The 18025-nt window shown below is 43.4% G+C and overlaps 1 protein-coding gene across 12 annotated transcripts in view; it reads left to right on the forward strand.

Moving 5' to 3' along the window:
* The window catches only part of Grip1 (glutamate receptor interacting protein 1), a 644324-nt gene that overhangs the window by 358378 nt on the left and 267921 nt on the right, over positions 1-18025 (forward strand). For 2 of the 12 annotated variants that reach the window (XM_052753448.1, XM_052753451.1), the window contains exon 1: positions 9719-10179. The exons of 6 other annotated variants lie outside the window; for them this stretch is intronic. In XM_052753448.1, coding sequence (XP_052609408.1) covers positions 9936-10179 — 244 coding nt within the window. In that variant the 5' untranslated portion in view covers positions 9719-9935. Of the gene's footprint in view, positions 1-9713; positions 10180-18025 lie in introns of those variants that run through there. 4 more of the 12 variants (XM_052753450.1, XM_052753453.1, XM_052753449.1 and 1 more) reach the window with 3 other exon arrangements.

The following is an 18025-nucleotide window of genomic DNA, read 5'->3' on the forward strand; positions in this document are numbered from 1 at the left end:
TCATTTTTACGAACGTCTCAGTTTTTTCCTCTTTTCTAAAGGCTTTGTTAGAAGAGGCCTGCAATCCATCTACTTTTTTGTTTTCTCAGGCAGTGATCGGTGATTGAAAGTGTTTGCAGAACATCTCCGAGGAGCAGTTCATGTTATTTTTATGGAAAGCAAAGTGAAATATATGGGCACTAGTGTTTGAAGTGAGGGAGAGGCGACCTTCAAGTAGTGATAATGAACTCAGAAACACAAGAAATGGTTCACAGAATCCTTTGCAACTTGATAAAAATGTAGATTTCTCCTGAGAGAGGCACAGAAGTAAGCCATTCCCTTTCCTTGTTTATGGAACTATGCATCTTACATAGCCAACACTGGAGCCTTTTAGCACATATACACCAATACACACATGCGTACTAATGCAATACTGTGTTAGTCATTGGTTCCTTGCTATGAAAAAAAAAAAACAACTAAAAATAGAAATTAAAAAAAACACACAAGGGAATAAGGATTTATTTTGGATCACATTTTCAGTGATTTCAGTCCATGCTTGTCTCCATTGCTCAGAGCCTGTGATTAGGCAGAGCATCATGGGAAACAGGGTCTATTGGAGAGTATAGTAGAACATTGCTGCTCACCACACAATGGCTAGCAAGCAGGGAGAGGTTGAGGAGAGAGGGCCTACCCTTCAAGGGCACTCCCTCAGACCTACATCTTCCATGAGGCTCCACTTCCCAGTGTCTACCATCTCCCAATTATGCCATCAAAGTATGAATCTGTCAACAGATCGATTCATTCATTGGGTGTTTGGGACCTTCATTATTCAATCATCCCTCAGCAGTAATGCCTGCTGGTCAGCTGGGGACCATGCCCTCAGTACATGAATCTTTGTGTGTGCACGTGTGTGTGTGTATGTGTGTATAACAATTCATCTCCATATCGTGATTCTGGTTTCCTCTGTCCTAGTAAGAATCCATGTCAGCTTCTTTCCAAATGGAGAAAATATGGCAGCTCCAGGCTCATAGCCTAACATTCCCAGTGTGGTGGTTTGAATAAAAATGGCCCCCATATGCCCATAGAGAGTGGCACTATTAGGAGGTGTGGCATTGTTGGAGGAAGTATGTCACTGTGGAGGTGGGCTTTGAGGTCTTACATGCTCAAGCTAGGCCTCATGTGGCAGTCTCCTTTGCTGCCTGTGGATCAAGATGTAGAACGCTCAGCCACCTCCAGCACCTCGTCTGCCTGCATGCTGCCATGCTTCCCACCATGACAATAATGAACTAAACCTGTAAGCAAGCCACAATTAAATGTTTTCCTTTATGAGAGTTGCCATGGTCATGGTGTCTCTTCACAACAACAAAACCCTAACTCCAGTGACATGAGCATGTCTTCTTTTGAGGACTTCTAACAGAAGTTCTGAGGTTGCAGCTCATTAGCCTGGCTTGTAGGACTGCTTATTCCTGTGCCTAGGAGGATGATGTGCGCCTTGGTCAGGCCTGGTGGTGGAGAGGTGCGAGGGAGCCAGTCTCTCTACCATGAGGACAGAGTAGGTCCCCAAAGTAAATGAAGGCACTGTTTCTCTTTAAAGAGGAGATGGGAGCTCAATGATACACAGCTTACACAGTTCATGTGCATTAAATGACAGTTTGGCCAGAGTGGGTCTATAGATTATTAGTTAGAATTCAGGAGTCCATATTTCATGTTCCGAGTTGAAATTTCACCCTCATCCGTGTGCTTTGTGACTGTAGCTTGGGGCCCATTCTGATGGCCAACGCAAAGGAGGTACTAGGAACTTGACTGGGACTGCCGAGTCCTTAGATACCTTTTCACTTTGGCCTCTTAGTCCCACATTTGACTTTCCCGGGGTCTGACCTCTCCCGTCATTGCCATCACTTGTGATTAAGCATTCGCCTCCTCATTGCGTGTGTCGTAATGACCCATGATTTACCCTGTTCTAAGGAACAGTGGAGAGTGTGCACTTCACTGGCTCAGAAACACTAACTCTACCAAGACTGACCGTTCCCTCCATTATTTCAAGTTTTAGATTCTGGCATGTCTGTAGGCAATATTAATGTATTCTGAGTGAAACGGGCGGGCTCCCTTATCATTTCTTCTCAGCGCATGCGCTCTGACTACAGGTGGCTTAACTCCTAGCGGACAGGACGCGAATCATCTCAGTAGCTACAAAAACCGCAAGAAGGCCAGTTTGGAGATGGTTGTGGTTAGATGCTTTGTTGCGGATGGGACACTAAGAGGTGTGTATGCATGTGCTACCAACTATAGAAAGTTTTTTAAGCAGTCCATTACTGTGCCGTTGCCTAATCCCCTCGGCAGGCCATAAGCACACATGCTAGGCCAGAGGAGGTAACACGGTGTTTGTGTCTTCCTTCACTCAGAGCCAAGCCAACGAGAATTCTTTGGATTTTAACATCTGTTCCACATGTGGCCTGTCTCTTGGTTGCTCTTGCTGCCTCAGAGGAGTGGAAAACAAGCCGGCTTGCGTGTTTCCTCATAGTGGGAAACAGCAGCATCATTATGAATCATCTCATCAGAAGCACCAGATGTAAATCTTAGGGCCACTCAAGGTGCATCCCTCTCCCCTTTCCCTCCACAGACAGGCAACGCACAAGATGCCTGGTGTTATGTGGGGGACTTCCCTCTCAAAGTGGAAGGGTTCTGCTTTGGCATTGAAAGTAATTTTTTAACTTTACCTTTTATATGCCAGCTTTAGCCACAGTGCCTGTAAAGACAGGCCATTCTAAAGGAAGCTCCCCACTAACTTTATTGAATGTAAATTCATTGAGAATGAGCTATATGCTAGGAGCTAAGCTGTGCAATGAACAAAACAGACCAGAAAAGAAAAGAAAAAAAAAGAGTCTTTCCCTCATTAAAACGTGAAACCCTGTTGGGAGTGGGGAGGAGCTGTAAGCAGATCAATTATTTAAGTAGTGTGGTGGATGCTGTTTAGTGATGTGGAGAGAATAAGCAGCGAACGATGGTCTGTCGGCCAAGTGCAGAAACAGAACTCCAAGGCAGCACCACACCGAATTCTTCTTCAGAGGTCCCACCTGACCTGGCCTGGTTTCCCAGCACACAGTGTCTCTCCTTTGGCTAGGTGGTGTAAACAGACGTGTTTCCTGCCTTCCTCCTAGGACACAAGGCCACCATCACACTCTGGGTTTGCATAAAATGCATGAGCCAGCTTTTGTCTATGCATTTACAATTGTTTTATTTTGCCTGTGAGGATTTTAAGAACTATAGATCTTTTTCCTATCGGATCATCCACTTTTTTTTTATTCCTCAATAACGTACTTCTTTGCCAAGTGAGCTGTGCATTGTTGGCCCCAGTATGGAACACAGCTCAGGCTGGGGTGTTGTCTAAAACTAAGTGAGATTACTTATGGAAGCATCTTCTAACATAGCCCATACGGGACAAAAAGAATGAATTTTTAGTATTAGTGCAAGATTCGAAGAGTTATGCTTCACTCAAATAGTAGCTTAGACACTCATACAAATGGCAATGAGTGTTGGTCCCAGATTATACCCTGAGATAGAAGGGCTATCCCCCACTCAGGCCAGGTACACTGGGGGCTAGAATAGTGCAATTGCTGAATAAAGCAAACAATTCTTTCTTTCTTTTTAAGAAAAATAAACCCTGGCTATACAGTACATGTACAGGTCTGGCCTAGGATTTTGGTGTTCATAAATGGAATGTGCTCAGAAGACTTGCAGGCTAGTTTTCTGTCAACTTATCACAAGTGGAGTCACTAGAGAGGAGGAAGCCTCAGCTGAGAAAATGCTCCCTAAGATGGGGCTGTAGACAGGCCTGTAGGGTATTTTCTTAATTAGTGGTTGATGGGGGAGGGCCCAGCCCATGGTGGGTGGTACCATCCCTGGGCTGGTGGTCCTGGGTTCTATAAGAAAGCAGACTGAACAAGCTTCTTTCTTCATGAAGAGCAAGACAGTAAGCAGCACCCCTCCATGGCCTCTGCATCAGCTCCTGCCTCCAGGTTCCTGCCCTGTTTGAGTTCCTGCCCTGACTTCCCTCAGTGATGGACTGATACCTGGAAATGTAAGCAAAATAAACCCTTTCCTCCCCAAGTTGCCGTGGTCATGGTGTTTTATCACAATAGTCTCTAGCTGAAGTTTTCTTATGTCCAGCCTGGTCCTCGGTCAGGACAAATCTTTCTTACCTGCCAGTCCCACAGCTGCTTGGACCCAAGTAAACACACAGAGACTTATATTATTTATGAACTGTATGGCCATTAGCTCAAGCTTATTACTAACTAGCTCTTACACTTAAATTAACCCATAATTCTTATTTATGTTTAGCCACGTGGCTTGGTACCTTTTCTCAGTTCTGCCTTCACATCTTGTTTCCTCTGTGTCTGGCTGGCGACTCCTGACTCAGCCTTCCTGTTCCCAGAATTCTCCTTGTCTGCTTATCCCACCTATACTTCCTGCCTGGCTACTGGCCAATTAGCATTTTATTTATCAACCAATCAGAGCAACACATTCACAGCATACAGAGTAACATCACCCATCAATAGTCACCCTAAATGGGACAGAGGGGTTTTTATAACCTTGAGGCAGCCTATTGAGGAAGTTGGTGATGGTGTCACATAGGAAAGCAGGTTTCCTGTTAAGGAACAAATAGGAAGCTAGCTGTGACTCAATCTAAGTTGAGATGTCTGTGATGGGTGTCCACAGATGCTGGAGTCAAGAATCCAGGAAGATGGGTTTAGAACAGGAAAGCAAATTTGGGCTGATAAGCAATATTTGAAAGTAAAAATAGAAGAGTCATTCCCAGAACCTGGGAATAGATGAATTGTTGAAGAACTAAAACAACGTTAATTCCCTACAATGTCAGGACACAACTTGAGAGAATTCTACCATTAAAGGGCCGGAGGCAGAAGAGAAGGAAGGGGTCAGGCTTGTTAGCTCTCACTCCCACTTCCCTGTGGTTTTCTGATGAAATAATCCATCTCATCACACAGAGCCATCGGGAAGAATGAATGTTCTGTGACCAAATGCTGGGCTGGGTCATTATATTTCTACAGAATGTGTGCTGGTTATAAAGCCTGGGACTGTTCTCTGGACCTTAGGACATAAGTGAAGTCGGTCATTGGAATAGCCCTTCACATGATCCCTTCCAAACACACAGCAGTAAGAAGTAACTCCCCAAGGGCATACGGCCAACCAGCACCTTCTGGCTACTCCCCTTCTCTTCTTTACAGGGTGCCTCCATAAGTAGTGACACTGAACCTGGACAATCAAAGGCATGGTCGACTTCCAGCATATCTCCTTGTCTATTGTCTTCCCTAATTGGCGCATGTCCCATTGCTGAACATGTCCCTCCACAGGCTTTTAGCAGACAAGATTTTGTAGTTCTAACTCTGGGCTTCTGGACCTCCTCATGTTAAGCGTGGTCAGCATTCTTCCTTTGGTACAGTGAAGGGCATATGTGTTTGGACTAGGTAAGCAAATACCACAAAGACTGGCTATTGGAGCTTTTATTTTAAAACATAACCTGTCTGAATAATACTTCCTAAAGGGCATCATTGTGGGCCAACCATTATTAGCTGTGAGGGGAAAAAAATCAGTGTACTCAATATGAGCCAATTGAGAATGTCCTATGCCGTTTAAAAAATAACCTAAATGTTTTGGGCATTTTGAGGCAATTGCCTTCAAGGAATACAAAAGACAATTGTTAAAATAATAAGTTAACAAGTGAGGTCTACCAATTGTGTTTCCTAACAGATTTATGAAATCACTCAAAGGAGAGAATATTGCAATCAAATTGTAGTTTTTCAATTACCTTGATTCTAATGATATCAAAGAATGAGGTATTTATAGCTGATCCCATTTTTTATTTAATTATTAATTTCCCAGGTGTATGTATATGGAAAGGAACTTGAGGTTTGCAAAGACCTTTCCTTGTTGATTATCAAAACACTCCATGAACACAATTATTTTGACACAGAAAAATAAACATGTGAAAAATTAATCGAACAAGACAAATACAGTCTCTGTGTTCACATCCTGATGTGTTATGGTCACTTTAATAACATGAGAGCCCTTGAGCAAGCTTGAAGATCTTGCTTTGTTTTGATTTTTATCTATCCCTCCCTACCTCATCTTATGAAATCAATGCTATTAAAATATTGTGACCAGCAGGTCAGTCGTGGCATACGCCTTTAATCCCAGCACTCAGGAGGCAGAGCCAGAGCTCTGTGAGTTCAAGGCCAGCCTGGTCTACAGAGCAAGATCCAGGACAGGCTCCAAAACTACACAGAGAAACCCTGTCTCAAAAAACCAAAAAAAAAAAAAAATCATGACCAAAGATATCAGCCGATCTGAAGGGACAGTAGTGGTAAACCCTTGGCTCACAATGATCTCCCACCAAAGTGTCTACCTTAACAACCACCTGGTTGTGGCTGCAGTCACAGTGTTTCCAAACATACATTAATTAGCCTTGCTGCAGATGACTTGGGCATGGGCAGGGTTGGGCACCAGAAGGGCTGAGAGAGACAGTCTCTTGGCACCCCCTGCCGGCTGTAATGTATGGCCATACTTCAAGGGTCATCACATTTCTCTCAGAGGAGGGGAAATTGCAAGAAAGCTATAAATAGAAAGACTACCCAGGGCTGGTGATGGAGCCTGAGAAAAGACTGCCTGTTCTATGCCAACTCCAGGTTCCATCTGTGTGGAGCTACGTACGCAGGCAGGGGTGAGGAGTTTTGTTTCTTCTTGCTCTTAAATGTACACCAGCTGAGTCATCTGCCTGAGAACCAGTCTGTACCTGAAACAAAAATCTGAACGGAGCCATCCCATTGATACGTTAAATTCTGTGTAAATGTAATATCCTTGCGTTATGCCTTCAGGAAGCTAACATTTATAGAAGCCCTGAAACAAGTTATCATTCCCAGGGATTGATCTGCTCCAAATCCAGCAAGCCCGTGTTTTTATATATTGAGGCTTGAGGGTTTTATTTGTTCATTTGCTTTGTTTGCTATTGTCTTAAAAGAAGCCGATACTCCTGAACTGACACTTAAACTCCTCTCCAGATTATTCTACAGCTTCATCAGATATAACATTTGATCACATTTTGATGCCTTATCATTTTTTAGGCCCTACTTGGTGCCCTTTGGGGAGCATGGTGTGAAATCCAAGCTCCCTGTGAGGTTGAGCCACTTCTAGGTGACAGGGAGTGCTTATGTGGCCCAAAGATGCATGGTTATATTAAACTTGTATGCAAGAAATGTGTGCCACTCTGTCCAGAGGGCTCCTGAGAGGAGGCTGTGGATGAGTTCCGCCAGAATTCCTTGGGCACTCGAGACCTTTGGCCCACAGGTCAGTAAGCTGTAAGATAGAGAAAGTGCATCTCGGGGAGGTTCTGCTGATGCTGGAGTTCCAGATCCAAGGCTCAGTTTGTATCAGGCAGAAAGGACAGAGTGTCTAACTGAGGTAGATGGACTGACCTAGGAACTGTTGCCAGGGAAACTTCTGGCTACTGGAGGGCCCGGAATAAGAAAGAGGTAGGACCACACAGGAGATTGCCTCTTGCCCAGGAAAGGGCTTTCTCAAGGGCTCATGTCTGGTGTAGAACCTGAGCTGGCCCCTAGGATTAGCTTCACAAAATCCAAAGAGAAAAGGTAGCCCCTGGGGCAGACCCTCAGGAGCCTTCCAGATGCTCCAGGATGAACTATTTCTCCTGCCAGAAAAAAAAAAAAAATGGGATGTTTTAATTGACCTGAAGATCTTTCTTGGGACCAAAGAATGGGGGGGAGGGGGGAGTGCTGAAGGTGCTAATAAAAGTGGGAAATATTGGACCATCTTAGCCTTAAAGAAGAAGCAAATTTAATTTGAAGCTGTGTGGTAGCAGAAGGGCAAGAGGTTCCTGAAAGATTTTGAGATTTATCTGAATAGACATTAATAAAAGGAACCAGAGTAGTAACATTTCCCAAGTAAGATTATGTTAATGCTGTTTGACAGCTGCGTATTCGGAGGGCCTGGGTTTTAGGAAAGGTGTTAGATTCGGGGAAGGATCTTGAAAGGAGCTAGCTATAAATATTCACCTCACATTAACTAATAATCCGAGCCTCTGGCAGCTAGGTTTATTCCTATTCAGAACAAAAAAAAATACCAGGCAACTAAAATATTTCTGGAGATGGCCTAAAAGGAACAAAAATGACCGAGGGTATCATTCTTTTAAAAATTATGGTATTTGAGCTATTTAAAATGCAGGAGGCCCACAATCCATTTAATACTGTCATTCCTGTTGGCTAATGATGGCTGGTGGCTTTAGGTAGATCATCTTTGATAAGGGAATTCTGTCCCTTTCAAATCCTTTCATGTAGATGCTCATAACGGTCAGCTGTTTCTCATACATAGGTTGTTTTTTTCTGTTGGGCTCCAAAGGGCAAGTATTGGCATTCCCTATTGATGAAGGGAAATTGCTTAGGATGATGTGGAATTTATGAATGAAGAGAAGACGCAATCGCTGGGCTTGAAATAGTAGAAGCTATTTTAGAATCTAGCTCTAAAGACTAACATTTTTAAAATGTGTGCGTGCATGCACGTGAGTGTGTGGGTCAGAAAACAGGCCTCAGGGGTAGGGTTTTTTTTTTTTTCTTTTCACCATGTAGACCCTTCGGATGCAGCCCAGGTTGCCAGGCCCATGCAGGAAGCACCCTTACTCACCAAGCCATCTCACTGGCCCTTCAAAGATTTATTTGGGGGTTGCGGAGGTAGGACTGGAAGAGTTGAGAATAAGATTAGATGGGCAGTTCATATCCCGGTAATATTAATGAAACAGTTTAAACACCGATGTCTTTTCTTCGGAGTGGTTGGCGGACTTCTGTTGTCAAAGTTTCTGACCGGCAGTCTGATTCTCCCTCATGTCCGCGTTAACTCCTGGGAGAGATGTCTGGGTTTTGATGGAAATTCCTCAGCAGATGTCGGTTTGTGGCGATGGAGTCGTGAGTGGGCTGGTGCTGGCAGATGAGGAAATGGGCTCCACCTCTTGTCACTTTGTGAATGGGCTGTGAAGGGCTTGTCATTCCCCTCCACTGGAGCAGATCTTCACCCATATCTGCTGCATTGCAAGGCGGTTTGATTTGCATATTGAAAAGAGTGGCTGGCGGGGGTGAGGGGTGTGGGGGGGTGGAGGGGGGTGGGGGGGCGGGGGGGGGTGGGCTGTTTGGGAAACAGGATAATAAGGTACATTAAAAATGGGAATGGTTGGCCCTGTTTGCTTTTATTCCTGGTATCTTTACAAACAGCCTTCACTCTGTTGCTCTCCAGCCAAGGCATTTTTTGGGGAAGAGGGATGAAAGGGCTTGGGACACCATCGGCTTGAACAACTCCTTCCCTCAGCCTTTCTTGCATTCCATATCCATAAACCAGCACTGCCTTGACGCTCAGAGCTTTGAAAAGTGCCACATAGACCTTTCCAGGCACATCAAAGGTCTGCCTCTCAGCTATAGGCAAAACTATGATGCTCTCCTGAATCTCTCTCATAAGCTGCCCTGCTCCTTTGCCTCCCTTATGTACCACAGCTGGAAGAATATAGTATAACACACACACACACACATACACACACACACACACACACACACACACACACACACATTTCTTCATAAAGTAAGAATGCAAGCATCTCTCGCCTTTCCCATTACATGAGACGGCTAAGGGATACTGACTGGCTGCTGAGAAGCAAGGGGTTGGGGGCACCTGCACTGTCTGGAATGCACAGCCTTAGCCCCGAAACAGAATGCATTGCACAGTGCTTAGTGTTAGATTTATGGAATGGCTCCTCTCCCAGCCTGGTCCCCGCTCTTCTCCTATCTGGTGCTTTGTTGCTATCGAAACACAGCTTTACTTTCTAAGCCATTGTGATGGAGCAAGGGGGAGGAGGCTGTGACGGGCAGCGGTGGTAGTAGTCGTGAATGACACAGCTTTGCCAGATGACATGTAGCGGACCTCTGCATCAGCCAAGAGGAATTAAGCTTTGTCTCTCCCTACTGGGACTACCTTTCTCCTGGTATGTGCGCAAGGAATTCATATGCTGCTGCTCGCCGCCGCAGCCACCAGAGCAGAGCCCCGAGTACACTTTGCCTGAGAAGCAGGGCGCAAGAATGATAGCTGTCTCCTTTAAATGCCGCTGTCAGATTCTAAGGCGACTTACCAAAGGTAGGCTGCTTTCCTTCCTATTCACTCCGTGTGGCTGCTTGCGCATCCCAGAACCACAGCTGAACGGTTTTGCTACTTTCAAATATGACTGCCTTTTTTACAGTTTATTGTCGGGCAACAAAGAACTCAGAGAAATCTGTGCAGATCTCTCTGTACAGGTAGACTCCCAGGTCTGGGCTTCCTGCAGGTCTTTTCCTGCCTGGGTTCCTGCTGAAATTGTGGGTGGGTGGGGGGAGAAGCTAGTGTGTTTTTTTTTTTTTTTTAAATGACTTTATTTCTTGCTGAAAAGCCAATGTGTCTGGGGCTGGGGCTGAAGTTATTACGGGAAACCATCATTTTGCATGCTGATTAACTGGTCAAGAGGAGTCAAGCCAGCCTGACTGTCCTTTCTATGGCACACATACAAAATGCACCTGGCAGCTTTGGGACCTGCACAGCTGCTCAGTCCACAGAATAATTGTTTATTAATTTCTCAAATCTCATGAGCTTTTTCCCAGGACAGTTTTAATATTCTCTCTCTCTCTCTCTCTCTCTCTCTCTCTCCTCTCTCTCTCTCCTCTCTCTCTCTCTCTCTCTCTCTCTCTCTCCCTCCCTCCTCTCCTCTCCCTCTTTCCCTCTCCTCTTCCTCCTCCCTCCTCTGCATGTGTGTGTATATGTGTGTTAGGAGTACATGTTCAAATTTGTAGAAGATTCAAAATTATTTGGTCCTATGTGATATTTGAAGTTTATTTGAAATATCAAGTCATGGCTTCATACCTTAACATCGAGATTTATCAGCTTGAAATTGTCTCTCTTAGAACTCTCAAATATGAATGAAATCTGTGTAACACCTCAAGTGCACTTTTCTTTGAAATCAGCCTTGATCTGGTTTATCTTGTAGATATTCTATCTCAAAGTTAGCGAATGGTTCCTTTCAGTGATCCGGCCTTCTAAACATGGAGAAGGACAAGTTTCTCTTGCCTTGCTTCCCTTGGATAAATCTTTAGAGAAAACGTATTACTGAAGAAGAAACTTTGGTCTGTGTAGAAAGAGGCGGCTGGAGATGTCTTTCATTTTCAGCCTGTAATCGAGTACCGCCAAGTAATTAATGGATGTAATTATGTTCTAGAAGCCCTGAACCTATAAATATGTTAATGGATGCTATTTCTATCAGTTTAGCCTGACATATCAGAGTTCTTTGATCACCAGCAGGGCAGCTAAAAATGCAATTAATATTTTATTTGGCAGAAGAATGAGCACAGAGCAAATACTGACAAATAGAGCAGACATCAGTAACAGGAAAGAGAATAATACCGTCTGCTAACTTCCTGGGTGCAGCTGAAAATTGTGTGGATAGCAGAATGCTCCTTAGGAGCAGGCAGACCATCACTTTCAAATTAGGCTGTGAGTATAAGGTTGTGCATTATGTTTGATTTTATTCTTTCCAGTGGGTACAAACTTACAATTCTTGTTTATAAGTCAGAGTTAGAAGGCTATCCTTTATGTGAGAAGCTTGGCTAAGAGTCTTAAAGACAGGTCTCTCATTCTTAAAAGTTCTCCGCCTATGTGGACACTTACTTATCTTGGTGTTGAGAGGTTAAATGCTATTAAAATACTGAAGCAGTATTTCTAGGCATGCGAATCAGAAATTCTCTTATAGGTTCTACATTCAAGGAAGGCAGTGAATCCAGATAATTTTTAGTTCTTACATTTAAAAAAAATTTCCCATTTTTTTCTGAGTCTATGGAAGCATTCATCTGCTGCATTGAAAAGAGATTTAGCTTGTTTTCTAAGATAGTTGGCTAAATACCAAGACAATTAGGGGGTGTATGGATCCTGCTTTTTTCTAGGTACTACTTCACATTTCCTCAAAAATCTTTGTATATACTCTGCTTGACACTTAATGTACAACTTCTAATTCATCATGAATTGGCATCATATGGCAAGTATCACCTTGCTATCATGAGGCTATTCTCTGTGTTTGGCTGGATATTCAAATATTTGCAAAAAAAAAAAAAAAAAAAAAAAAAAAAAAAAGGACAATGACTCCTGAGTAATATGACTCCTTACCTTCCCAATCATGTGTGGTCTTGTCAAAGTTCAAGTCTCACCAATGCTACCTGTTGCTCCAAAATGAGTCAGTGAGTTCCACAACCCACCTCTAGCCATGTGGTGTTTTCTTGGGCTATAATAATAAAACAAAGAAACGCATAGAACTGTAACCTTAAATTCTCCTTTTTTGATATTGCGGGGTACAGGTAGACATATATTTGAATGAGGCTGCTTTCCTGCCCATTCTCTCTATCCACATAGCTCACACTCAATACCCAAACACGCGCATGTCTTTACTCCCATTGAGGACTGTACCCAATCCTCTCTTTCCAGATGCTTAGCTCAGTGCCCTATATATGGGAGACATTTAGAAACTCTCTGTTAAAAAGAATTGGATGTATTTGGTTAAAAGAGGCAGAGCATTGAATTTTCTGGGTGTTCTTAGGAAATGCTTCAAGAACTTTATTAGCCCTCATGTGTCTCCAGCCTTCCCTAGATTCTTGGGACAAGGAGACTTGCTTTATGTGCCTCTAAAACTATCTTCTTATGTGTGGCTAACCCACTCAGACAAAAAGCAGTATGGCACCTGTATGTTTTCTTAATTCTCTTAAGGAGAAGGGACATAATTAAATGAAAAGTTTCCATATAGATACCACATTCTTAGTGCTTGGCTTCACCTTTATATTCTTTTTCTGTCTGTTGGCCAATTAGCAGATCTCTCTTTAGAAGCCGTAATTTTTCCAGAACTAGTGTTTTTGTGGGTAGAAGCTGGACTGTGGTATTTTATAGGTGTATCAAGTACTTCTGTCAACATATTATTGAGTAACAACTAATTTTCCTTCGTTGGTGTTATAATATATACTTATTAATATGTATCTTCTAGATCTTTGAGTAACCTGCATAGGCACAGGACCCCACAATCTTAGTGGGGCACATATTTCAAGTGACCTTAGCATGTCTCGGATTTGGAAATTGAATCTTTTTTTTTCAATTAAGTCTTCAAACAACTGCTATAAATGGGTATAGTTGCCTTTTCCTGCCCCCATCAGCAAATAAAATAACCTCTGGCCCCAAAGCCTGCCAGTGCGTGGTGGTAGGAACACTGACTCACTCCAGGACCAGCCGCTGTCTGTGTCGTTGGGCACCTAACATTGAAATCTAGAAGAGGCATGCTATCTTTTCCGTCTTCCCCCCTTTGCAGTGAGCCACGCCTACTGAATCCCTAGCCTTGGAGCCAAATCCCAAAAATAACGTTTTTCTCAGCTCCCCAGCATCCTATTACAAAGGAATTTTCTTAATAGAGACGACAGGGTGTCTGGGTCATGTACCTGCTCAGCTGCTTATGGGGGAGCGCGGCTTTTGAAGTTAAGGGGCACAGTGCCTCCAAATTGGATGAGTCCCTGTCTTCTTATCATGGTTATGTTTTCATTCTCCCTTGAAAGACTCTGGCTTTGTGTGCAGGCAGTTCTTCTGTGTGACTAGTATGACGCTAAGTCCTGAACTTTCATGCCATTTCCTAGTCCCATGTTTTACTCAACCAAGTTGAACATCAGCTATTCAATACTTACTGACATGCCACAGGAAGCATGACTGTGGTCACCTTGGAGTTATCTCTTTGTTATTGTGGCTATCCATTGCGTATCTTTACATTTTTTTGTAGCCTAAAACTCATGTTTAAAACCTGCCTTCATACCCAGGTTCCAATGTGTTTGTTTGTTGGTTTTTGTTTTTTTTATTTCATCTGGCCTAAGTGGTACTTCATTTTCAGTTTGATTTTTACTTCCTCTCACTTCCCATATACACATATGATCTGGAGTAGAATGAGCAGTCTCACACTCTGTCCCATTAACTGACCCCAGGCAGCTCTGTCAACCAATAGGGCATCCGAGTGAGATGTTTGGGGCTGATGCCCAACTGCCCCCTGCTATGTATCCTGCTTCCTTTCTCCCTTACTGTCTCAAAATCCCTCTTTCCCATTGCCTGGACCACTCGCTCTGAACAATGTGTAGAGATGGAGTGTCATGGCCACACTCGGGTTCTCTTCCTTCCTGTTGCCTGGACCACTAGCCCTGAACAATGTGTAGAGATGGAGTGTCATGGCCACATTCGGGTTCTCTTCTTTCTCACCTTTGTTCCCTACAGCTGCCCCAGGCATGGAACAATTGTGCTTGAAATGTAAGGTCAGACATTAATCTAGGCCCTGTCTCCAGGGAGACCTGAAACTCCACTACCTCAGACAGCCAGCAATCTTGTTGTTAATTCTCTCCTGCAAGGACAGTCTCACAGAGGCGTGCCTGGTTATCTTTTGAAGTATTATTCAAGCGACCTCCGAGTCTCTTTAGAGACTGAGATTCTGTGACCCTGATCCAGTGTTTAAAAATTCTTACTGAGAAATTAATTTTCTGTGTCTAGCCTCAATCAAAGATAATAATTCATTTTAACTTTTTGTCTTAATGAAAGAAAACATTTTTTATCGCTTCTTAACTGTGGAGCCTCTTATTCCAAACAAGGCTGAATCAGTCACTGAGAGCAATGTCATTGTTCTCAGTGGGATTGCTTCTTTCATGATAGGCTCAAATTTTCCGTGCTGGTCCCCATGCACTTCTCCATCTGCCTGCGTCTGGTCTCCTGACTCCTTCAGCATTCTCCTTTAATGGTCTCTCTTCTGCTCTGTGATAAGATTCCGAATTGATTATCATCTGGGTGGAGAATGCTCGCTCTCTGCTGGATCTCATTTCTCCTGTATGCCCAGGCCTGTCCCTTCTCCTCACCCTTCCCGGCCTGTCTGTCAGACCCTGCCATTTGGAACCGCTTGACTGGCTCTCTCCACCTCATTAACTTCCCCAACCCTTTTCAAATCTCACCTGATAACATGCCCTTTCTCCTTTACCTCTGCCCTTGGCTATCAAAAGTGGTTTACAGGATGGGAGACGGTTCCCTTGGTAAAGTGCTTGCCACATAAGCGTGAGGACCTGAGTTCAGATCCCCAGCATCCACATAGAGAGCCGAGTCTGTTTTTATAACTCCGGTACTAAGGAGAGATGGGAGGATGCCTAGAGCTTACTGGCCAGCTAGTCTAACCTCGTCTAATTTAGTCTAACCTAGTCTAACCTATTCTAATCTAATGAGCTCCAGATTCAAAGAGAGATCCAAAAAAAAACATAAGGTGGAAGGTAATCAAGGGAGACATCTGACATCCACCCTAGACCTTCAGGCGTGCACACACATGTGCATTCTCAGCCCCAAGCAGGAACACTATGCACACATACCCAAGCACACCATTTTTTTTTTTTTTTTTTTTTTTTTTTTTTTTTTTTTTTTTTGGTTTTTCGAGACAGGGTTTCTCTGTGTAGCTTTGCGCCTCTCCTGGAACTCACTTGGTAGCCCAGGCTGGCCTCGAACTCACAGAGATCCGCCTGGCTCTGCCTCCCGAGTGCTGGGATTAAAGGCGTGCGCCACCACCGCCCGGCATCAAGCACACCATTTTTAAAGGGAATTTATTTAACTTGTTTTTCATTCTGTCTTACAAACTTTAAAAAGAAAATGTACTCACTTTAAATTACTTCACAAAATAAGATTTGTTATTCAGTTAATGTTTGATCTCTTGCCAGGGCACGGGGCACACAAATAAGAGAGACCTCACTTGAACAGGAGAAATCTGAAATAGAATTCTGGTCAGAGGGTTGCTGTTCTCACATGTGTGTTGAGATGGAGTTGTCTGTGTGAGATAGGTTTCTTGCTGAGCTTCCAACTAGTCTCTGAGATGTTTAGATTGAACAAGGGCTTAGAGGACTTCATTCCCCAGTGCTCGGAGATTTTTCTTTTATAAAGCAGGTGAAGGCTTAGCAGAGCAGTGTGACCGGTTTTGCCTCCATCTTCTGAATAGGAATTGCACACTGGAAATGCTTTCCTCCTTGCATAGAGGCAGCACCCATCTATCAGGTGGAGTGTTCAGCTATGTGGGCTATGAAATTATCTGCAAATGAACAAAGAATTTCAGTTCCTTCTAAGAGGATTGTAGCTGATGGGGATGGCAAACATGGTCATTGCTGAAACAGGGAAGGCTCCCTTAACACGGGTATTCCTACTTCCTTGAGTCCTGTAGAGAAATGATTAAGAGGAAGAATGAAAATCATCTTAGCTCATTCTGCTGAGTACCTACTGTCTGCCAGCTACTACTCTAGACGCCTCCTGCAAACGAGCACAGCTATCACTCACAGCAATGCTGTTATTTCTCCATCAGGCACCAGGAAAAGCAGCAGTCAGAAGGGTTGAAGGATGTCTCTAAGACTGCAAGGCATGGAGGAGATGTGGAGTAAAGAACCCACGTTCTGTTCTGCTATTATCTTTTCTATGGAGGGGAAGGGAATGGGATCGATAGACCTGCTGAGTAGGACCACAAAGGAAACCAACCCAAGCAGTGATTCAGGACCCTCTCCCCCATTATACGTGAGATAAGGGGGCTGGAATATACATGGAAATAAGAAGCTATGTGAGCCCACCCGGCTTTCCAGTGCCGGGACATGATGAAACCTGTCAGTCGTCCACACAAATCCTCAGTTTCTTATCTGAACATGAAAAAATGACATGTAGATCATATATGCTGTTGTATGTGATGAAGCAGGCCTGTAACTCCAGCACGTGGGGGGCCAAGGCAGGAGAATCAAGGGTTGCAGGCCAGCCTGGAACTGCATAGTAAGACTTTGTTCCAAAACAAGCAAACACACATACACACACACACACACACACACACACACACACACACACACACACACAAGAAAACTATTCTGTGTGACCTCAGGTTCATATTAACTGTATCCATATTATAGCTCATTCATTTTAAACATTTATCTTAGTAAAACTCACTTCTTTCTGGGAGAAACACATGTTTTGGCACTTTCATACTATTTGAATTTTTGAGGGAAAATGCATGCTTTTTTTCTAAGAAAAAAAAATTTGAATTCTGAATTTTTTTTAGTATTAAAAGGAGAGTGTCCATATTTGGATTCCATCTTCTCCTTTAATCTGTAAACAATATTTTCCCCATATACATGAGATTAGATGTTAAATGTAAAATTAATATTCTGTACTTTATCCTATGGACAGAAGAAACCAGTTTGTCAAGACACTTTTGTACTGTGCTACTATAGTTTCAGTATCCTATTAACCCAAAGAAAAGACATTCCCCCAGATATTAGTTCCACGTAGCATCTTAGAGAATGCTGGTTCACCTCTCTAATGCAGAGAGAAACTTGGATGTTGGCTTTATAATAAGCAACAATAACCTGGTCCAAGATCCCTGAATCAATAGGACCTTCAGCAAAGTTTCTTAGGCTTTTAGAAAACGGGAGAATTCTGATTAATAACTCAAACCAGATTAATAACTGAATGTATTAAGAATGCAATCAATACTCTTTATAAACTTTGATCTCATTTTCAAAATATGACTTAGAAGAAAAGGGAGATGTCAGGCCGGGCAATGGTGGCGCATGCCTTTAATCCCAGCACTCGGGAGGCAGAGGCAGGTAGATCCTTTGTGAGTTTGAGGCCAGCCTGGTCTACAGAGCGAGATCCAGGAAAGACACAAAGCTACACAGAGAAACCCTGTCTCGGAAAAACCAAAAAAAAAGAAAAAAAAAGAAAAGGGAGATGTCTGATGCCAGTGAAGTTGGAGTTAAAATGTTAAAACGGTAATGAATGGAGTGAAGCAAAGAGATTTACAGTTTATTCCCTGTGCCTTGTGTGTAGGAATGTGAAAAAAATCCATATGATTTTTAGGAAGAGTTAAAATTATGCTAAACACTTGAGTATATTT

Source organism: Peromyscus californicus, unplaced genomic scaffold, assembly GCF_007827085.1.
Source record: "Peromyscus californicus insignis strain IS unplaced genomic scaffold, ASM782708v3 Scaffold_24__1_contigs__length_46423439, whole genome shotgun sequence".
Classification (NCBI taxonomy): Eukaryota; Metazoa; Chordata; class Mammalia; order Rodentia; family Cricetidae; genus Peromyscus; species Peromyscus californicus.